The sequence below is a fragment of the Rhinolophus sinicus genome, linkage group LG09 (assembly GCF_036562045.2).
Source record: "Rhinolophus sinicus isolate RSC01 linkage group LG09, ASM3656204v1, whole genome shotgun sequence".
NCBI classification, from domain to species: Eukaryota; Metazoa; Chordata; class Mammalia; order Chiroptera; family Rhinolophidae; genus Rhinolophus; species Rhinolophus sinicus.
In genome coordinates, this window is record NC_133758.1 from 106175430 (window position 1) to 106199220 (window position 23791).

General features: G+C 41.1%; 1 protein-coding gene across 4 annotated transcripts in view; it reads left to right on the top strand.

Annotated features, from left to right (window-relative positions):
• The window catches only part of ITPRID1 (ITPR interacting domain containing 1), a 124205-nt gene that overhangs the window by 24023 nt on the left and 76391 nt on the right, over positions 1 to 23791 (top strand). For 3 of the 4 annotated variants that reach the window (XM_019726208.2, XM_019726211.2, XM_019726210.2), the window contains exons 3-8: positions 1176 to 1224; positions 1555 to 1598; positions 14271 to 14322; positions 16568 to 16654; positions 18685 to 18887; positions 22540 to 23105. In XM_019726208.2, coding sequence (XP_019581767.2) covers positions 1176 to 1224; positions 1555 to 1598; positions 14271 to 14322; positions 16568 to 16654; positions 18685 to 18887; positions 22540 to 23105 — 1001 coding nt within the window. Of the gene's footprint in view, positions 1 to 687; positions 908 to 1175; positions 1225 to 1554; positions 1599 to 14270; positions 14323 to 16567; positions 16655 to 18684; positions 18888 to 22539; positions 23106 to 23791 lie in introns of those variants that run through there. The other variant, XM_074340963.1, reaches the window with a different exon arrangement.

Below are 23791 nucleotides of genomic sequence, written 5' to 3' on the forward strand. Positions count from 1 at the left end.
TGGCCATGTGCATGTCCTCTTTGGAGAAATGTCTATTCAGGTCCTCTGCTCAAATGGCACTTCTGACTTCCCCTGCAGACACTCGAAACACAGAGCTTCTTGATGGAAACAGACCAACTCAAGAATGAGCTCTGCTTCCTTTCCCCTCCAGCATCCCTTCATCCTTAGTCTCCCAGGACACCACAGCTTTGCGGAGTCCATGCCAGGGACATGAGACTTCCTTCCAGACTTCAAACATTTTATCAAAACGCTCTTATTTGCTGCGTCTTACATGAGGCATCAATAATACTTTAATAGTTTAAAGAATAATAAGTAAGAAAACTTCTCCCTCCACTATCATGTATAATAACTGTTTGATGGTGTTTCTCCTTTGCCCACCATCCCATTCATTTCATCCCTGCACATTACCTCAATTGAAGAATAAATACCTCTTATGTCCACCTGGCCTTTTTGGTTCACCAGATACTCTGTGAGAGGGTAATTCAGGTACCTTATTCTTTGGTAAGATAAAATCAGAGAAAATCAGCCCAGGGTCTCCTGTAGCTAACCAGAATGGAAACAAATATTTAACAGGAAACAAATATTTAACAAGAAATGCAACCTTTACAGCCTCTTGTTTTGACCTGTTGACTCTTTCTTGTGTCTGTGATAAAGATCCACCTTAAAAGACGGGAATTTTTAACACAGGGTGTCTTTGGTAATTCTGCGAGTCCAGTGCAATTTGTCCCTGGAATGAATGCAAATTTGGTTTCTAACCTGGCAGAGAACTCCTTGCAAATAAACATCCCTGGCTAGCTGCTTTAGGGAAATGTCATGATTTAATAGGGAGAAGCTCCAGGGTGATTTACATTCAACAAGAGAAAGACACAAGTCTCATGTGCTTGTTCAACCTTCGCATTCACTCCAGGTAATTTAAAATTCCTCCTGCTCTTTGGTGATTTCTTTTTCTTCCTCTTTACATTTTCTTTAAGTTACAGTCTTTTGGCAAGGTTATACTTCATTCTCAGGAAAGGCTGATTATGGAACACAGGAAGTTTTGCTTTGGGAGAGAAACGAGTATCCTTATAGAAACATGTGACTAAACATGTAGGAAACGGGTTGTGGCTGAATAATGAAGTGGAGTCATTTTAGCTGGTTGTGCTTTGACTGACTGGTCTGTTTCTTCTCAATTGTAGAAGATTTCAAACAAGAAAGTATTCAACAGTGGCTGGACTCCGGATTCTTGTAAGTGTTTCTTTGTGCCCTTCCACATTTCTCTCACAAAGATCCATGGAAATAATGTGGGTGATTCTGCTGGGGCAAGGTGTGACATGGACACCTAGAGATTTTCATTTGAACTGGGAGCTTGATGGATTACTCTATTATTGCAAACGTTATATATTGGTTTGAAAGTACAAAATAGATTACTATTTCAGTCCCCGCTGTTCATTGGTTTCTGAAAGTCTTCTTGTAATAAAGCTTGACTCTGCATTTACTCTTGTCTGATTAAAAAGCAAGTTAGTATAATTCATTTATGCACATCGTCTGATTCACAATACTTTGGTTTCTTTATAGTGTCTCTGCAAATGAAGATTTGCAGCAAGTTACCGACCACGCAGGTAAGACCCAGGAGCAGTTATGCTCTGTGGACCCGAGACGTTAACATGTCTGTGCAAATAAATCTCCTCAATGAGCATTATCAGAGAATCCTAGAAATAGATCAAATCTCAAAAACCATCCAGCTCAGTCGCTTTGTCTGACAAGAAAGACTGAGGCTCAGAAAGGACAAGGTGTTATCCAGCAGCAGGTCTGGGGCTAGAAACCAGGAGTCTTGCCATATCCTTAGCTCAGACTCAAGCAGAAAACTCACGGGGCTCTATGAAGACGTTCTGCAAGGCTGTAATTATGGAAGTGGAATTGTTTCATTTTTCCTTGCACTGGATTGTAGTTTTATTTCTAAATCTAGTTTTTTTCTATTCTTTGCTCTCAAAATTATATCCTCTTTTTCTAATTATGCATTTGTTCTCAAAAAGAACAAATGACTGAATTCTATAGCAAACAGTACAAGTCTGTATGTCCAAGGCAGAAAATGTATCACACTTGTTACATTGAGGTTTGATAAGACCGTTATAAAAAGAAAAAGAAATATAATTACAAGTGTCACAGTTTCCATCTTCATCAAATAAAATACTGTATTTCCTAGACTCTAAGACCCCTTCATCATAAAATGCACTCACATTTTAAGTGCCACTCAGAAAGGAAAAAACAACAACAACAAGGCTTGGCAATTATAAATGAGAAGCAACATGGACGCATCCCAATTTCATAGATGTCAAAATGTGAAAAAAGGTGTGTTTTAAAATTGATGAAATGCCACAAATAATCTAGATAAAAATGACATAAATTAGGAGTTTAATGATTAGAGGGAAAAACATCATTAGTGTAATTGTTACTTACTTGGCTCAGTTTAATTAATATTTCACTTTCTCCACTGCCTTTTAAATTAGGATTGACCAGTTTAAATTTGGGATTTTTTTTTTTTTTTTACTTAAAAGAGTAGGTATATCACTGAAATTTTCTTATTTGTCAAGGTTGTTTATTTTTTTCTTTCATATAAAAGTTCCACGGTGCTCAACTCTCTGGACATGTTTACCAATAAATTGAATTGAAGTACCTCTGTTCCTAATAGTTCAGACTCAAGGAAAGGCAAGAACTTAAGAAACATAGCCAGCATTTTCTATCCCCCTGACGTTTCATCTTGCCCAGGTCATGGTGGGAGTCCTGGCACCAGTTCTGGGGTTGTCAGGAATGATATTAAAAGCTTCACTTCCCAGAAGTTAAAGACCAATCATGGCCCTTCCTCCCCTGAATCAACTCCATGGCCTGTAAAGGCAGACGTGAGGTGAACACCTGGAGGAAAGGAGGTGTCTGAGAATGGCTCTGAAATCAGCAATGCACACTTTCAATTTGCCAGGTCCTTTGTCTTCAGCGAGGGTTCTAATAATAGTGGAATAGCGTCTCACAGGTTTAATTGAGCCTTCACTTTCACAAACCCCTTTCTCATTTATCATAGGGTAAAACTCAGTGGCCTGTGTGGTTGCAGGGCTGGTGTTCATTTGTGCTCTGCAGGTGAAGAATCTGAGCACAGAGTAGTCAATTGCCATGATTTTGGGTCACAGCTGGTTAGTGGTGGGTGGAGGAACTTCAGGCCTGGCACTCTATTCGCCCCTCTGTCATGACGAGATTGACACACTGAATTTAGGGGAGCCAAGAGCCACACTAGAACGTGTGGAAGCTAGAACACGACCAGGAACTGGGGACCCGAAGGCCGTGGGGAGTGTGGCAGGGAGAAGAACTGTGGTGAAATGAAAAGGAACTGCAGAGGAGGAAGAAAAGCCATCACTGCTGAAGGGGAAATCCTGTGAAAACTCATACAATCATAGTATAAAGGATAGTGACGCATTAGTTTCATAGGGTAGCTGTAACAAATGCCCACGAATGTGGTGGCTGAAAACAGACATTTATTCTGTCCTGGTTCTGAAATCAAAGTGTCAGTAGATCATTCTCTCTCTGGAGGTTCTAGGCAAGAATCCTTCCTTGCCTCTTTCTGGCTTCGTGTGGCTCCCATCCACCCTTGGCCTTCCTAGGCTTGTAGCTGCATCGTTCTATGCTCTGCCTCCATCTTCAAATGACTGTCTTTCCCTTGTGGGTCTTCTCTTCTTCTTATAAGGACACCAGTCATTGGATTTAGGATTTAGGACCCATACTTAATCCAGTATGACCTCACCTTTACCAATGATATCTTTCTAAGACCCTACTTCCAAATAAAGGAGACATTCTGAAGTGAAATTACAGACACAGAAATAAAATTTTGGGGTGATACTATTCAACCCACTCTAAGTGGAAACCATTCTGAGGCTGGTTGCCCTCATTGATCACGTATGAGACATTATACATTGAAGTAGTAACAAGATCCCTCTTACAGGTCACCCAGTATGTCCCATAGGAAGCAGTCTAGTGAGCCTCCAGACCTGGGACTGTGCCCCAAATAAAATGAGGAGGTGGAATAAGCCTTCAGTGGTCCTGTTGCTGATTCCTCCTGAGCTCTGAGATGGCCAAGGTAGGGTCTTGGCCTTTTATGGGGATTCTTTGGCTTTCATGCTGCTCTATGGCTACCTAAAGTCTCATTTTTACCAAAACTGGAATCTGACTGGCCTGTTTTCCATGCTGTTCCCCACCGTTATGCTAAGTAAAGCCCCTAACTATTAGCACTTCAGGAGAACTGGGGGGGAATGAAATTAGTGTTTATCAAAGGCACACAGGCTAGTACTTTCCATGTATTGTCTCATTTACCTGAACCATCTTCTAAGGTAGGTATTACCATTATTAACTTTTACCACGAAGAAAAAGAAAGGTAAATCACTTCCCCAAGGTAGCCAGTTAGTAGGTAAGGGAGTTGAGATTTAAACTTGCGTCTGTCTGACTCTATGGACACGTGGCCTCTCTAGAGACCACATCGAAAGGTTCTTGAAATTTAGTCTCATCAAAAATGTCCATGAGCATGTTTTGTCCACACCAAATGGTCCTTAAATATTTGATCCTGTCAATAAGGCCCACACTTAGAAAAGTGTCCCTGGGTTCAAATAGTCCATAACATTTCTTTATACTTTTGGCTTCCAGGATTAGTACATAGAAAATATTGTCATGTCTTATTGGTCCAATAATGGTGTCGAGGCTGTATTGCCAATAATAACACTTCTTGCTTTGGTAGCCTTGCTGGTCATGGCACATGGAGTGAGGTGGATGGGTCAGAGTTTGGACCTTGCAGAAGAGCAGGATTTACATTAACTGTGCATGTTTGGGACAGAAGCAAATATCAAGGGCCTTGTGGCACAATGTCTTTGTGAACTTCGGACATGACCAAATGTCTGCTAATCTAGAGGACTAGTCTAATGTACTCTCTGTGTTGTTCATGGGACCCCCTCAGAGGAAAGCCCACATCAGCATCCCTGCTAGAAAAGTGAAAGCCTGGACAATATGGGAGAGTTCACTGGCATTTACTTCTCTCTAGAGATCTTCTGACTCTTGTGCACCAGCCTTCAGAGCTACGGCACCGTCCTCTTGAATTTAATTTTTTTGAAGTGGGATAACACTAACTTTTTTATGTCAAGCAAGTGTCTATAGAAATGCAAAATAGCCATGTCTGTATCTCAAGTAATTTCTTTGGAAAGCCAAAGAAGCCATTGTACCTCAATTCCAGGAATTATAAACTTTGAGAAACTAAATTCTTAGAAAGCTGACGTGACTGAGAAACGAGTGCCTAATAGTAGGGAAATTCTCTGGTTATTGTGTTTTATTCTGAGCCTCACTAGGTTTCTGATTTCCATACATTTCAGTCTCAAAAGTAGTAATAATACTGATTATAATTAGTAATTATATATCAAGTGCCTATTGCATATATAAATATTATTGCAAAGTAGTCCTCAAACAAAACAGTGCAGTGACAGTTTAAGCTCATTAAATAATAAAGAAACAGAGACTCAGATGGAGACATGATTTGAATTGCAGTCTATTTGATTTCAAAGTTCAGGCTCTTTGTACCAGAAACTAGTATATACCTCTAATGATTGCACACTGGTATAAGTCCACTGTCATTAATTTTATCACTAGCTTTTCCTTCTTTCTGGAAGCCAAAGTTGACAGAAAGAGATGCTTTCTAAATTTAAGATTTTGACATTGAAGCATACTTCAAAAGCTATTCCATTTAAACCTGAAGTACATAAAGAAGATTTAAAAAGTATTAATTAAAAACAAATTTTAAAGAAAAAGGTACAAAGCTGTTATGAAATTAACCTCCAAGTAACTCCTGTTACTCAAATTTGCCTCAGGTCTCACCAGTCTGTGGGTACAAATTAAGTTATAATAAGTCAGTACCCCAACTTGGATGTCTCATTGCCTCCACCTTGGTGACACGGTCTACTGCACCCTTTCCCCTAAAGTATTTTTGGGAGTCATCAGGGGATGCTCACATGTTTTCATGAGTGAGTCAACTTTCGCTGTCACTGCTGCTCCTCCAATAGCATCCCTCAGGCATCACCTTACAGATGGTTCATGTTTCATCACTTCCTGACCATTGGTCCTTCTGCTCCTCTGGATACTGCCCTCATTGTCTCTGAGTTCTTAAGGTGCTATATTTCTTGCAGAATTTTTAGAAACTCTCATTTCCATTATACTTCATGTAGGAATCTAGGGAGCATTACTGGTGTTCTGTGTCACACAAAACTCATGACGGAAATCATCTTTTAGCTTCTTCCTCCAGCCCATATCTCTCTGTAAGCCTTAGACTTAGACTGGAGACTGGAGACCAAACTTGCTGTCAACTCCATTGCCTTGCCCATAAGCACACAGAACTTCTGACAGAGGACAGGGCAGACCAGTGAGAGACCATCCTTTGCGAAGTACGTTAGTGAGTCTCTCACCAGTCTTCCCTGTCTTCTGACAAATATTAGAGCATCTTAGCTGAGTGGTCGGATAGTCTTGTTGTTAGGTATCTCCAGAGCATCATCTGTTTGGGGTACATAGATGACTTACAGGGAAGAGCTCCATGGGCAGCCTTCAGTTTCTTATCCTTTCTAAGAATCACCACCGCTGCACTTAGTGGTCACCAAACTGCACCAGCAAATGAGCTTGAGTCTTGGGTTGGACTCAGTGAAGATCCGCAGAGCTACCTATAACCACAAACACAATTGGATGTTCAGAGCCTCTTTGGGGTCAATCGTGCTAAATGGACCATGGTCAGCTGCTGGCTCATCCTTAACCTCAGATTCCATATGAAAGCTGTGCATAAAAAAGCCTGGAGAGACGAGCTGGTTTGTGGCAACCCAGTTCCCACCCCTGGAAAACAAATTGAACCTCAGCACTGTCTGACTCTGATAGTATGTCATCATGATGCTGCAAGGATAGCTGCACCCCCCTAATGCATGTATCAACGTCAAGTTCATATAATGGGCACTTGTTTAACAAGACATCTGAGCGTAACTGTGAGTGGAAACACTAGAACTGACCCCTCCAGCAGAAAGACAGTGCCTGTTAAAGATCAGCTTAGTGCGACTGATTACTTGATGGGTGGTTAATTCATTTTTCCATTTTAATGTTTAGCTATTTCTTCTTTAATCCCCAAGGAAGTCCCTGACGAGTAAACTTACCTCTTCCTAGGAAGAATTTATTAAACAATAAGAACTTATGAAATCAAATTCTGAATGTTGTGGTGTCTATTATAAGGAAAGGTCAAAGTAAATCCAACTAAACCTACTAGATGTTCCCTTAATGCTTCTCAAAAGAAAACATTCAGAGCAAAGAACTGTGTTAGGCAGAGGGAACAAAGATGTGGAATATATGGCCCCTGCTCCCAAGAATGTACTGACTTTGCAGGACCATTACAGTCTTAATGTATCCTATACCGATTTTCTAAAAGACACTGTAGTTTTATCCTCTCTCATTCAATCCCTAGTTCTTTTTCTTTCTTCCTCCAATTCCTCCCGTCTTAAAGTCTGTTCCGTTCCATTCACCTCTTGCCCTTCTTTTGAGTCCCGGCTCAAGTCCCATATTCTCTATAAGGCCCTTCCTGACATCTGCGAGACACAATCTCTCTTCTAAACATAAGTCACATCCATTATGGGTTCTATCCATGTGGCACTTGGTCTGTGCTGCCCCAGATTGTTAGGGGTTTGATTGACCTCACCAACAAAACTATAAATGCCACTGAGGCAAGAATCTTCTCTAACACACCCGATTTCCCCAAAGCCAATCAACAAACAGATCTAGTAAAACTAGACTAGTAAAACTGGTCTATCATGAAGAGGATGTAGTCAGATTTGGAAATCTTCAAAGAAGAGGTGAGACTTGAGCTTGTCAATCACAGACAGATACGGTTTTGAAAAAACAAAGAAGCAGAGCAAGACACTGTCACTTAGTGGAAGCCATGGGGGTTTGAACAAAGGCATAGAATGAGAAGGAAATGATGTGGGCAGGAACACATACAGAAAAGGTGGTCAGACTAGAGAAATGGCTTCATGCGAGAGAGCCGAGGTAGAAATTTTTCTGTTAAATAGGGTGTCAGGTTATAAATGCCTCAGAATCCGGGGAGAGGGAATCACACTTGATGTCTTAGGACAGGGGTGGCGAAGAAGTGTCCTCTCGGGTTCCAGTCAAAGGCTAGATAGCTGTAGCCAGGATCTGTGTTGAGTAGGGTTCTGAAGCCATATCTTGGTTCACCTAAACAGAGGGTCTCAGGTGCTAAGTGATAGCTGCCATAGGCGCAGCGCTGTGGATTTGGAGCAGACCCATTACACATTTGCCATCTCTATTGTAGTGAGTTGCGAATGGTTTCTGAGCAGAGAAACGACAGATTCCAGTGTTTATCCTGGCCGTGGGAGGAAGGTGCATACCTCGGGAAGAAGCTGTTGTGACCACAGGCTTGTGGTGATGAAGGCTTGGGGTGGGTGCCAGCAGTGGAACGGAGAGGAGGAGTCAACACATCTGGAAAATAAATAGATATGTGCGTGAAGAAGAACAAAGCATTACAATCGGCTTTCAGGTTTTGAGCATGAGTGTCAGGGAAAATGAAGAGTCTCTGTTTTTGTAAGAATATAGACTAATAATTTGTCAAATGAGACAAACCCTGCCAACTGCCTCTTCTAAGTGTCTTGGTCACGCAGGAGTTAAATACACAGAAAGCTGCAGAATGCTATTATTTTAGAGCCCTGTGAAAATGTAATTTGATTAGTCTATTGGACGGTATTCCAAAGAACCAAATGTCTTCCATGAATCAGTCAGAAATGCTTAGGAAAACCGAAATAAAAAATGCTTTCTAAGCCAATAAAGGTGCTAATTAGTGCCTTCTGCATGTCTCACTACATCTTCTCCAGCAATACATTTTGCAGGGTTAAGTGCGGTGTCTGCTGCTTCAGATGGCAGGAGTCCACCTAACAGTAGGGAGGGTGGCTGGAGACTCAAGTCTCTAAAAGGGAATCAGAACTGGCATTTTAACCCATGCAATGGGACACACTGAGTAGAGCAGAGAACATTTTTTTCTGGCTTTAATTCTCTTCCAAATCAACTCTTACAAAACTTAGAAAGTAAAATCTGTGGTGTTTTTTTTTTAATTTTAATTTTTTCAATTACAGTTGACATTCAATATTATATTAGTTTCAAGTGCACGGCATAGTGAGTGGTTAGACATTTATATAACTTATGGAGTGATCCCTCCAATAAGTCTGATACCACCTGGCACTATACATAGATATTACAATATTATTGACTATATTCCCTATGCTGCACTTTACACCCCCGTGACTATTTTGTAACTGCCAATTTGTACTTCTTAATCCCTTCACCTTTTTCACCCTGCCCCCCAACCCCTTTCCCTCAAAATGTTTGGCAACCATCAAAATGTTCTCTATATCTATGAGTTTGTTTCTGTTTTGTTTGTTCATTTATTTTGTTTTTTAGATTCCACATATATGTGAAATCATATGGTATTTGTCTTTCTTTGTCTAATTTATTTCATTTACCCTCTAGGTCCATCCACGTTGTTGCAAATGGCACGATTTCACTGTTTTTTATGCCTAAGTAATTGTATATATGTACCACATCTTCTTTATCCAGTTGTCTATTGATGGACATTTAGGTTGTTTCTATAACTTGATGATTGTAAATAATTCTGCAATGAGCTTGAGTAAAATCTGGTTTTAAAAACCTACGAAGGTTATCTAGGAAGGGGGGAAAAGGTAGAGAAAATATCAAAACCAAGCACCCAGAGAAGCGAGTGAGGAATTAAGGAGGCCCTAAGAAACAGGGGCTTTATGTGGCAGGCACATCTGTAAGGGTCCCCACTTCTACCCGGGGCAGCCTCAAGCCTGGCACCTGCAGAAGCTTGAGAAACCCAGGGTAACAGGAGCAGTTTGTCTGTCCCATTGCAGCATTCCCTACGGGTCAAATCCTTGCTCCGATCAGAGGAAGCAGACTCCAGTGCTTCCAGGAGCCCTGCAGGTAACTGCTAATGAACCAAGCAGGCAGGACAGAGAAAGGAGAGTATTGCAGAGTGTGTGGCCTCCGACAGATTGCTGCCCTGAACGGGCTTGGACCAGTGTTGCTGGACTTTCTGAGGTTTTAAGGAAATTCTAGGAATCCCAGTTCCAGTGAGAACTGCGACACTAGCTTGGGCCTCTCAGTTCAGGTTCATTATTGAAAACAGGCAAAGGGAAGCAAGGACTTGACCCTGGCAAGCCATCCTCAGGCTCTAGGAAGTTTACCTTACAAATTGGCAAAGTAGGAAAACAAAAACAAACAAACAACAGAAAAAAAAACCACAGGAAAAACCTCCAACAGGCAAGGAGTAATCATTTCACATTGCCCTGTGCAAGACTCTCAATTGCCAGGGTCTAAGTGTTGGACAAGCCAATTGCTACTTCTGCAATAAACAGGAAGTGAACACAGGGTAACCCTGAACTAACACACCCCCTTAGTCTCCCAGGATACAAGGAGCCCACAAATGCCAAAAATAAATCAAGCTGAATTAATTTTTAATAATTTTATTACAATTTTAAAACCAGGCTTATCTTGTGAATTTGAAAAACATTATATTGATTTTCCCTGGTTGGTTTTCTCCAGAATCTAAGCTTGGCAGCAGAGAAGACTATGTGTCTGAATGCATTAGATAGAGACAGACATTTGTGCCATTTTAAACAAGATCGAGAAGAAAGAGTATAAGAAGTCTAACAAAGGATATCAAAGCTGTGTCAGTGCATCAGTGATGGTGGGATTCAAGTAAGGGGATTCAAATACCCTGACTGTCCCCTAATTGTCAGTGATGGGCCTTATGGGTGGGGAGTAAGATGGAAGGCAAGAAGGCCCTTTCTTCAGCTGGTGTGAAAACTGCATAAGGCTTTCATATGTGTCATCAAACCAGAAAACTGTTCCCTTTGTGACCTGGGGGGTCCCTTTTGTACGTTCCCTGCAAAACATGTTGCTCTTGGGGGTTTCTTTTCCTCTTTGGGACTCCCCTTGATTTCCTGGAAACCAGATTGCTCCTAAATATCAATGGCAGGGCTGTGGGCTGTGGTCCATGGAGTGAAGCTACTAGATCTGCACGGGCACTAAAATCCCATGAAGACGCCCTGGGTGGAAGCTTACACATTTTTCTGGATGACTAGATTTTCTTCCGGGCTAGGGTTTTTGAAAATGCAGCAAGGCTGAGCTAACTCTTGTCATCAATATCTGAAAATGGATCATTTCCTCTCTGACAGCTTGAGCAATTTACTGTGGCCACGGTGCCAGACCCCTGGCCTGAATCTGCGCATTCATTCACATGTTCTAGGAAGTCCAGAGCAACAGCAGATAACCAGGAAAGACTGAGGCAGTGACAAGAGTGGCAGTGCTGGCAGAACATGCAGCCAAAAGTCCCAGAGCCGCAGGATGTTGTAGAAGACAAGAGGTGCTCAGAAATGCCAGAATTCTCTGGATGAGCTAACCAGGCACAAATGGAGCCTGCCTTTGTAAGAAATAGGAAAAAAAAAATTGCTTAGAATGATAAATACTGGTTTTACTTTCCATTTTGGGCAATTTATTAATTTATTATGGCATCAAGCCATTATAATATGACGGTCAAAAATTATATTGTGCTTGCCTCTATAACATGGTTAATAAAACGACAAATAGGCTTTCTCTCATGTAACAACTTCAATCAATTGGCAGTGGCTTTATGGTTTGAGAAGCTCTGAGACTGAGTTAAGTTCAGTGAGTAAGAGTGCTGCAATGGATTAGTAATGCCTGCCTAGGTGAGAGATTTGGTCCTGAACAAATGGTATTTTTTCAGACTTGGAATATTTTTTAAGATTTAGTTGTTCCTGAATCTTGTAGGTGCCTCACAGTGTGAAAGAAGAGCTAAATGGGAGAACATTGTCAAAACAGCTCCCTTTTTGTCTATTTAAATTATTAGAATTTTGCAAACGAATTTCTCTGCTAAAACCCAACGTTTTAAAACCACTGACATACGGGCAAAAAAGACTGGAGTTTTGGTTCTAAGTTCATTTCAAACTTGGTACACAGGTTTGAGTCAGATATTTTAGCTCACACAATATTTGTCACCAGATGTCACATAGGACATTTGAGAAATGTCACATTTGCGTCATAATAATGATTATTCGCCTTAATTGTCCGTCCTTGGCGGTGGCTCCCCAGAGTGTTTTATGAAGCAGTTATGTATTTTCTTCAAGTTGGCATTTTGTCAAGTTTAGACATGTGCCCTGAAATCAATGGTTTTCTCAAAAACACACTCATTAAGTTTATTCTGAACAAAGGATGGCAAATAAGCTTCATCTCACTCAATCAGTTGTTAGTGGCTTTCCTGACGATTTTGAGAGCCTATCTCGGCTCTGTGAGACAGTGATGTAATTGATTAGTGATGTCTGCTCTGAGAGTGGGATTGGGAGGGGTAGCACAGAGGCCATTTATACCTCAACTCTCTTTTTAAACCTTTATCATAGATTCATGTTTCTTTACCCTATATGACTCTTGTGGTGACAGAGTTCCATCTGTTTTGTAGGGCAGACATTTATTGTATCTGTACTCTGACTACCTCTTTAAGTTGTAGTTGTGTAATCTGGGCTTAGATAAGTGCCCAGTAATATAATTCTAGTAGTATACGTCAGTAATATACCTCTGGTCTTTACTTTTCTTCACTAGCATTCCTTTTCCATTCAGTCAGGACACTGAGCCTTTGAAGTAACAGCTGAAAACAGTAGGTATTCTTATCTCCACCCCAAAAACGTGGCATTCAGAAAGAACTTCACAGATACTTGGAGGAGATCTAGCCCCCTTCCCAGACAAGAAGTTTGGCTCCAGACTGAGGGGCCTTCATTATTTTCAGCCTTCTTTTGTATGTTTCAATCATTCAGGCTTGTTTTTCCAAAATTTCTCCCAACCTGTATTATCTTTCTTATGGTGAAAAAGTTACATTTTCATAGAAGTGCAGATGACACTTCCCAGTTTTATACATGTCACACATATGCACCTAGGAGAACCACAGTTGGGAGGACATGAGACGACTGGTGAACCTTCTGAGGAACTTGCCCATATTCTGGACATTTGCTTCTGCAGATATCTGCGCAATGATATGTCATGACAGATTCTGAATACCACTACGGCGCCTGAACGGGCCTCTGACATTCAGTATTTAGCTCTTCTATTATGGCCTCAGCACCACTCACCAGGCAAATGGACTTTCAACATTATCTTCTCGCATTTACTTGTTTGCTCAAAGACGTTTTACGGTTTTCCATGTCCTGACACATACCCATCAACTCCTCTTTCTGGCTTTCAAATAAGCTATGAGACATTCTGTTGGCACTATGGCATTTTGAAAAAAACGACACCAACCAACAAAAATAAGCTGTGGCATCCTACAGGCCCTGGGAAATTTATTTAATCTCTCTGAGCCTCAGTTTCTATTACGTATGGATTAACAATACCCATTTCATGGATTTGTTGTGAGAAATAAAAGAGATTGCACATGACAGGCTTAGCACATAGCCTCACACAAAACTAATGCTCAATAAATAGTAATTATTATGGCTATAATCAATAATAAAGGTAATCATAATGGATCTGCTACTTTTGACTGTGTGGTCATGAGCTCATTACTCAACTTCTGTTGAGTCTCATTTTTCTTATCAGAAAAATAAGGATAGGTCCTAAATTATAAGGTTGTCATAGGGTTAAATGATACAAGTGAATGGAAGATGTTAAATAAACACTGGGTCTTTCCTGTATTCTTCTTGGATGTCCCCTTGCTTCTCATCCTTATGTACCATGAGACGGAATTCTAAAATGCCCTCTTATCTAATGGGCCCTGCCCTGGCTCTGTGTTTGGCACTTGCTATCAATACTCTTCGGTCATGGGAACAATTCTCTTCCAACCATCTAGTTCTCCTTATTCTTAAAAATCCAAGACAAGTACTGCTCTCTCCATGAAACCTTTGCTGACTGCTTCATTGGCCACTGGCTTCCCTTTTCACTTGAGCAAATTCCACCCTTCTTCAAGTGCTTGTGTCACACTTTAGCCATTAACTACATTCTGTCCTGTTCACCACAGAGAAGCCTTGTATCTCAGGCCTACACAATCACAGATACGGCATGTAATCCCATGTTGGTTCATTTGAGGAGGCAAAAATCTTTCATGAGATAAAAGGAAATTAAGTTCATCTCCCCCCTGTCCCCTTTTTTTCTTGCAGTTTTTTTCCATGAGCAAGGAATGGTTCAAATGACTGTGCAGGACTACAAAAGGTAGGTGGCAGAATCAGTGTCACTTCACGTTGATATTTTACAGCCACATCTTCCATAAATGAAATGGAAGCGAGGAAGTTTCTTAATAACAATGTGGATCTTGGGATCTTGTCACTGATTAGGCCACAGTGCCCAGTAACCTTGAGAGAAATAGTTTCTTTAAATGTCGTAAAGGAGTTAGCAAATTAAATCAATAAATGCTGATTTGGGAGGGGGGATTTAATTAAAACCTATGCATATATGGCACTCTACCATAATTCAACTGTTCATAAAACAGTTACATACATATTTTAACCATTGTGCTATTTGTTGGAAAATAATACATGTAATTTTCAATGTTAGGTAGAAAGCAGCAAGCGTCTCTTAATTTGAGGACAGAATAGATCTCAGAGTGGCCGCAAAGGGCAGTGTCCATGACACTTGAGAACTTAATAGAATTGCAGATTTTAGAGCCCCACCTCTCCAGCAAATTCTGAAGGTGGGGTTCAGAAGTCTGTGGTTTTTGCAAGGCCTTGAGATGATGCTAAGTCACACACTAGTTGGAGAACCGCTGAAGTAGACCGTGAGCTTTTTGAGGCTGGGAACTCTGCTTCCCCTGCTTCAGCCATTCCTGCATTTTTAGGATAATTCCAACTAGTTGAAAACCAAATGTTCATTCAATACTGTATCCGTCCGACTCCTACCAACTCACACTAAAAGTGCTACGTTGTCATAGTTTTTCCCTCTTAATGGAGTAGTTGTTTTCTGCTACTCACAGAATCACAGAGCCATAAGGGACCATGGAAAGCTCTCAGGCAACTATCTCATTTTGGTGAAGAGGAAAATGAGAGCCAAGGTTTGTCACTGACTAGTGCTCCCATGGTTTATTCAGAACCACGACTCCTGGATCCCAGACCGGACAATTTTGGGTAGCTCTGCTGAACGTTACAAAATAAGGTGTGACCCTCAAACGCTAAGAAACAGAAATAATGGCAGGCCTACTACAAACTGGGGGGAGACAATAAATGAAAAGTTATCTTCTGCCTGTCTTCAAGCTCCCAGCAAGTCAAGTGTCATTTATTTATTTACTTACTTATTTGTTTTTCAATTACAGTTGACATTCAATGTCATATAGTTTCAAGTGTACAGCATGGTGGTTTGACATTTATATGACTTAGAGAGTGATCCCCGCCCCCAGTAAGTCTAGCACCCATCTGACACTATACGTAGTTATTTCAATATTGTTGGCTATATTCCTAGGCTGTACTTTACATCCCCATGCCTGTTTTGTAGCTACCAGTTTGTACTTCTTAATCCCTTTCCCTTTTCACCTAGCCTCCCAACCCCCCACCTCCACCCACCCATCTGGCAACCATCAGTTTGTTCTCTGTATCTATTTTAAAACAGAGTCTTTATTATTCAGAAACATGCACTTTCTTGGCCTTAATACTGAAAGCAATTGAATAAAGAGGCAGAACACAGCTATTCTTACTAGTAGTGGATAGAACTAAGGTCACTTCAGCTGCCCATGTAGAATAACTTGGTCTCATTGGGAAAACTGATATCTACACTCTATTCTTTGATAAATGCCAATTTTATGCCAACTGGCTGTTATACTTGATGAGGTCAGATGCAGCTATGTTATATCTGAAGTATATAAAGGTGAACTATTTTATAACAGGGTTCCATTCTGTTTGGAAAAGCTTTCAAATGACTTGCAAAGCAGGCATCTTTGGCTAGAGTGACACTGGTCTTTGTGGTCACAAAGGAGTTTGCTACTGTTGGGTATGGTTGGCCACCAGAGCCTGGAGACAGCGCTTTGAGGTTGTTAACTGTAGGCTCTGTAACCCTTCACCATTATGAGAATTAGGTCAGTCACTTCAGGGGCTGCTCCTGTCCCTCTTTCATCCCATAATTTAACTTCTTCCTGAAAGTCAAGGCCTAGCAAAGATGTGTTCCTGAAAGGTTCCCCAATGATTCGCCATCTGTCAAAAGTGAGACATTCTGTCACCTTCTTAATGAGCTCTAGCAGGCACCTAACACTTAAATTCTCACACCTTCTGTGACACAACACTCCTGAAAAGAGGATCAGCCCCTCTGCTGTATGCTCTCCCTTCTTCAAAGGGGCGGCCATTACGGGATGATTAGGAAGGAAGAGGAAAAGCAAATGTTTACTCTGGAAAGCAAGATGCACAATGACCTCCCAGGGGACTGTCTAAACCAACACCTTTCATCCTTGGTCTCTCCCCCACTCCCCCCACTGCAGGTCTCTGCACCAGTTTTCAGAAGCTCATAACCTACCCAGAGGGACCAGTTTCAACTCTTGCTATTCTGCTGCAAGTGTACCACAATGGTATGTGATTTCCAGGCACTTTGCACCCAGGAAAATCATTCCATGTAACAGTGGAGTTCATGAAATTACAAGCAGGCACTTGAGAAATACGTGTTGAATGGGTGATGAGAGAAAGAATGAAGGATTTCTAAACTCCAACTTGCAAGAATAGTAGAAAAGAGTCAGTGAAATTGGAAACAGGCTCAATATCTGTCAGTGGGGAAATGGCCCAATAAATGATTGACTCCTCATTTTATGGAATTATATACAATGACAAAAAGGAATAGGTAAATATGTACTCACTATGATCTTCTAGTCATATTTTTAGGGAAAAAACAAGATGCTGAAAGATGCATAGACTATGTTATTATTTTTAAAGCAAACATGTGAAAACTATAGAGCATGTATGTAACTACCCAGAAAAATGTCTGTAAAGATACATATAAAGTTAGCAGGAATGGGATTAGAATTGGTGGAGGTAATGGCCAAGGAGACAGAGAGAAAGCCTACGTGTAATATAATTTTTTTAACAAGGTGAGCTTATTTTATGTTGTGGTGACTAGAAAAAGTGCCTTTTGGTTAAGAGAAGTGTTAATGGAGAAAATATCCACATTTCCTTCCAAAATTAAATATAACTAAAAAATAGCTGATGGTACTGAAAATATGTTTAATGACAAATCAATCAATAATTGCATTCTTGGCTGTGAGACTGTGAGAATTTGGAAGGCAGAACCACACCTTTATTCCTTTTTGTGCCTTAGGTACCTAGCATGATACATGTTCAATAAATATTGTATAAATGGGTAGGATACAAATTTGTATAATGAGATCAACAAGACAACAGATTAAATCTTTTGTGCACAATTTAGATTTCTTGAAAGAATTTTTCTTCTTCCTTGAACCTCTTTTATATTAAGATATCAATTGATTGGCACCCGCAGTTCTCTAGTTCTTCTCAATGATTCAGAGCTTCAAGCCTAGCCATTTAAGGGCCATAGTAAATGTTCATGGCTGATTTTTTTCTTCCTCGAACAAGTCAGCTAAGCACCAGATCCCTATGTCACATTAGAACGTGACAAAGGGATGGTGGGTGGTGTCTGGCAAGCGGGCCTGCCCAGTGAGACTATTGGTGGCTGTTGTTGAATGTGTAAATGGCTAAATAAACAAATTATAATTAATCCAATTTAAATGATGGAGTTATAAAAATGAAATTATCCACCTATCTCAAATAAGCTCCTTAGTGTTGCATGTGAAGTAAGGGCCCATGAACTTCAACAAAAGAACCAAGCAAACCTAGAAAAACCTCATCAAAAGTTCTGATTCCCGTAGAGTCCATGAGTTCTACAAGGTCAATAGCACCATCGCCGAGGAGAACTGCAGAATTGGGAAGTGAGCTTGTGTACATAGATATAATATATCATTTTAAGTGCCAGAGCTGAATAAAACAATTTGATGAAAGCATTTATTATTTCTCAGCCAAGTCCATAAATATACAGAACATACTTTAGCCCTACCTAAGGACTTAAAAATCATTGTCTGTAAACATCACTCTTTGTAGTCTGTATATCCTCAACCAGTGTGTGTAACTGACAAAGGACTGGACTGATACTCTTTAAAGATATCCTTCTTTGAGTCTCATGTTTACAGGGTTTTTTGTTGTTGTAGTTGTTTTGTTTTGTTTTGTTTTGATTTTTCCTGTCTTATATTGCTGTCAACTACTCTTTCATTGTGGTTTTCAGTGCCCTGCCCCTGGCTTCTGTCCCACAATCTTCCTTCCCGACTTAATTTCACATTTGCCTATTGGGCAATGGCAAGCCAGATAAGTAAAGTCATGGTATTGCATGTAAGGCAAGCAGTCCCCGAGTGGGGGTGATGGACTGTCCTTCAAGTAAGTGCATCTGAACTCTAGGAAATACGACATCTTTTGTGTAGTCAGATTCTTCTTTCACTCAATTTCTGGAACACTGGGTGGTTGAGGTAACTAGAAAAAAAATGGCTGTTGGTTAAGTGAACTGTTACTGGATAATGATATTCACATGTTTTTACTGCAGCATTCCTGAATGGCTGGAATTTTGGGAAGAAGATCCAGTGGAGATTCTCTTGGATCTGGGGTTTGGTGCTGATGAGCCAGATATCTGCACACAAATCCCAGCCAGATTCCTGAGCTGTGACTCAGCAGCCAGAGGAATCAATATCCATGTTTTCCTTGAAGCTCAAAAGCAGCGTATGGACATTGAGAACCGTAACTTGTATGGTAAGTGAGGACCACGTGACGTATGAATTTTAGCAATGGTAATTGTTACACCTGCTGCCCCACACAGTAGAAGCCAGTACTATGGCACTGGCTTTTGAGTAAAGAAAAAACTTATTGCGGGGCCAGCTGGCAAGGAAACAAGAGGTAGAGCTCAAATCTGTCTCCTGATCCAGGCTTTGAAGCAAGATATAAGGGTTTGAGGGGAACAGGCTGGTGTGCGAAAGCATTGGCAGGGGCATTTCAACTGGGGGGCTTTGTAAATTGGCCATTTATGGTAAGAAATGGTAAGGGGCTTCACACCCAACCTTCCTAGACAACGGACCCTTTGCTTCTGAAAGGGTTCCAGCATTCAGGTTCCAGTTGTGTCCCAGGCTTTGGTTCCATGGGGTGGAGAGACTTTGGTTCCAGGTGTTACTGGAGGTCATAGTTCTCTCCTCAGCACATGTTTTGGCCACATGAGTTGCTATTTTGTTCTGTTTGTCCCTGATAAACAACTCAGTATCTTGTTAGAAGGCCAGTTTGAGCTGGTTCTGCAGTGATGCAATGAGTGGGGGTCGGGGGGTGAGCCACTGTATCAGGAGAGATGGTCTGAGATGTGTGGAGTAGCAATCCACCCCTGTGTTGCGGTGGCTTAAAACGGAACCATTTATGTCTCGATCACTCTATATGTCCACTGCCAGTCGGTGCATCTGTTTGGGGGCAGAGACCTCTGTTCCATGCTGTCCTCAGTCATGAACGTGGCCCCACCATCTGGAACATCACTGGCTGCAATGACAGAGAAAACGTGGAAGTGGAGAACCATCCTGACTCTTACCTCCTTCTGCTCAGAATTTACACTTGTCAGGGATGCTCAGATTTCATTGTCCAAAATAAGTCACGTGACCACACTTAACTCCAAAGGGGAGAGAATGAGCAATCTCACCATAGGCCCAGAAGGAAGAAAATGGTCAATACTGGTGAACAGCACTCATATATACCATAGCCACACACTCAGGAAGCAGAAAACCCAGGATCTGACAAGGCTTATCATGAGTGATAGGTGAGACCTGAATTTCCTCAGCTGTGAGGCTTAGAACATTACTTATTTCACCAGGAGCTCTAAGTGGTAGTTATGAATCTGCCGTATCTCCAGATTTGTAGATGAACGATGCCTACACCTCTTAGTTATCAGGCCTGCTGCTATCTTTCCCCAGCTGGTGGTCAGTGGAATACTTTTATCTAGGACATTATTAAGGATATGTGTACCGTGCTCAAATAATTTGGGGCAAAGATGCCTTGCAGTTAAGCAGGTTTGTTTACTACAGGATTTGTTAACACGTTGAGGTGCACTTTTGGGCTCCTAGAGGGGATGAGTACAGCATTTTCAAAGTCATTTAAATACAGAACTCCCCCTTGGAGGAGCAATCAAAAACATCTGCAAGGGATAGAGTTTGTAGAATTCTGGATGGAAGAAAATACCAAAATTCTGTTTCTGAAATCAGTTCCTTTAAGTAAATAAATTCACTGAAAGAAAGTGAGATAAAATGTTTTTCTCAAACATTTCTCTCAGATTTTTCATTTTAGTTTGTTTCCCCTGTCTTTATGTGGGTGAAATGGGTCTTAAAAATCTCAGCAATGAGATTTTCAAACAAGGGCATAGAAACCTGAAGGTGTTGCAACGTAATATTTCTTTACCTTTTAGAAGGAATTACTATTATATCGGCTGTTGTCTTCTCCTCCAAGCCACGTGGAGATGCTAGTTCTTTAATCAATTCTTTATTTGGGGAGAATAGTAACACCAATATCTGAGGAGCATTTGCGCTGTCTGTGAGGTTAGCATTTTACAGATGAAATTGACACGTGGCTTGTAGAGGAAGCAGGAGTCGGCCCCTAATCCTACGGTTGCGGGCCTACCCTTATTTCCAACACTGTGCTAACAGTGCACGGCCACTATTCCTACTCAACACTTGCCAGTACGCTTTTGATTCAGGAAAGTTGAGAAGGTCAAATGTAAAACAAAGAATAATAAAATTAGTTGGTTGTTGTAAAGACAGAATGGAAAAGGTTGTCTCATTCAAAATCAATATAAGAGGTTCAAATTTCAGGGCATGAGAATCATTGTTCCATCTACCCAAAGGCAAAACAAACTAAAACCCACTCATCCAACACTTCACACTATGTGTTCCCTGAATTGACTGCACCAATTAAATTGGTAGCTTTTCGTCTCAGTCTAAGTATAAAAATCTGCCATAGGATGGATGTTAAGACAATAATAAAAGTGGAATTGCGATTCAATCATACCCTTAGGCTGACAAAAGAGATTCAGTTTCAACTAAAGCTGAATTTGGTGGTGGTGATGGGGGGCAGTCAGAACGCTTCTGCAAACATCCAGAACCGAAGAGTTCCTCTAGGTCTTGAACAAATATTATAGTCTTCTGTGAGAAACCCATCACACTTTTTGGAGAAGGGTGAATAGTCAATATCTTCCCCTTTCAGGTGGAGGAAACAGGCACAAAAACATGCTCAGGAAAGAGTAGCATTGTTGTGATGGTGCAAACAACAGAACAGAGGACAGCATCCTTACCCACCGAGGTGGCCTTTATCATTGCTGAGCTGTGTGACCCTACGTGATACCCCTGGGGTTGGGAGAAGGCTGTGTAATGAAAACAAAATGTTCTGTTTCCATTACCATGGTTTTTATAATCTGGAGATACCAAAAGTATTTTTCACTATTTTTTTTTTCAAAGTGGCAATGGGTCCTGAAATCAGCCCTTACTGCGTTAGTTCTCTCCCTTGCGCTAATTAGGTCAATCGGCATATATTGCCTAAATGATTGAGGGTGGATGATCCAGAAAGACTTACAAGTTGAGAAGCACATTTGTTAGGAAAGGCAAAAGGATTTTCCCATTAACGATCATCTTTTCCTATAAGACTGAGGACGATATCTTTCCTTCCTGAGTCTTACCCATTTATAATTTTAACAACTGATATTTATACAACATTGTGCTTTTTACAACAGATGTGAGAGATGCTTAAGACAGTTATTATTACCCTCTTCTGCAGATGAAGAGACTGACCATTTACTATGTGCCTGCCACAGGTCTAAGCACCACATAGCTATTAATTCATTTACTTTGCAGTCACACTTCCAGTGATTGGTTGACCTGGGATTTGGATGCAGGCCTTCTGACTCCATATGCCATGATTTTTCCACACTTTCAGACGACAGTATAGATGAAGATGATGGAGGTCATGATCTATCGCCTGAAGCTGTACAAGAATATTCAATCTCACCTCATCTGAAAGAGCTGGGTTCACTTTTGACATTCAGTTTAATTTACAAGATTAAACTTAAGATTCATCTTTGCCTGTCAATTTTATGGAATAACACATAAAAACTATAGGCATATATGAATCTATATAGTTCTGCATATTTGACTAAATATAAAAGGCATTTACTTTCCCCATAACACAGTGATACCTCATTATGTAGGGGAATTACCTCAATGATAATCATTGTCATGTACTGAAAAAAACTTGAGTTTCAAGAGGTTATAAAGTCCTTCCCACCTTGAAAATCATGTGTTAACCAACCTGTTCAGTTTTGACTACCTTAGTGCAGATTCACTAAAAAGACCCATTCTAAAAATCGTGTGTTTCTTATATTATTCAGGCCGTTTCCTACAGATAGAAATCCTGGACCATGTGGCTACTGCCTTTTCATCTTTGCTGAATGATGTTAACATCCTGCAGAACAAAGCTGAAGAGAAAGATGGAGGGGAACGTGTGCAAAGAACCTCAGTGAGTGAAGCCCAAGAGCATCACAGAGGAGCTGGTGAACTTTTCAGGAGAGCTTCAAGGCAGACCATTAGGAGGACCTGTAGTAGAGAAGCACCAAAGTCATTGGAGATGAGGAAAGAATTTTCCATCGCCTCTGCAAAACCAGGGGAATGTGGAGCAGAGTTACCAGCTGTGACAAACGACCATGACGAACGTCATTTGTCTCCTTTAACAGAGCATTGGTCTCACCAAGCCTCTGATGACTTGAAACCTTGTCATCCTCCCCGAGCTCTTCTGAAGAAGCAGTGGCCTTACTCACCCATGCAGGCTTCTCCTTCCTGTGTGTCTGAGGGGTCAGTCAAGGACAAAACTCCGAAAGAAAACTCCATTCAGACTAACAAGCTCAAGAGCTTGTCCCATCTGGAGAGCAAAGCACCAGACTCCTTTGAGATGGAAGAGGTCAGTGATGTACCTCGGTGCTCAACTTTTAAGAGGAATAACCCTCACCAAGGCATCTTTTGCCTTCCCGGCCTCATTTCACCCCTTCATCTTTCAACCCCTTGGTGATAGGTCTTATTGTTCTAAACTTACGTTTAGTCAGGACATTTAAGGTTATTCTAGCTGCTTCGGTCAGAACTAAACTAGTAGGAAACCAGCCTTTGCGTGGTCTGATTCCTTGCTCACAGCTGAATCTACAGGTTATTTCTGACTTTGCTTTTGCTCACTGTTTTATTATGCCGCTCAGGATGCTTTTATCTCCTCTAACTTTCCATGTTTCACCTTCTTTAAGGGGTCAGTTCACCTCCTTCCCACTCAGTGAAACTCCTCCTCTATATCGTCATAGCTTAGGAATGGGGACCTTGTTTTGATAGAGACTGTGTGTGTGTGTTGCTAACACCCCCCCACCCCCCACCCACCGCTAGATTGTGTGTGAGAGGCTGTATGTGTATGTAAGGCAGACAGAGCCCTCAAACAGATAGAAAAGAAACTCAGTACTTGGATTTTGTTTTCTTAGAAGGTGTGTTTAAAATGTTACATCCTCATCACACAGACTGGGGGAAAAATATTTGTTTCACTCAATACCAGTAGATGGGTAAACGAAGCAAGCTTGTGTAGGTTGCATCTTAAACAGGACTGAATGCCAG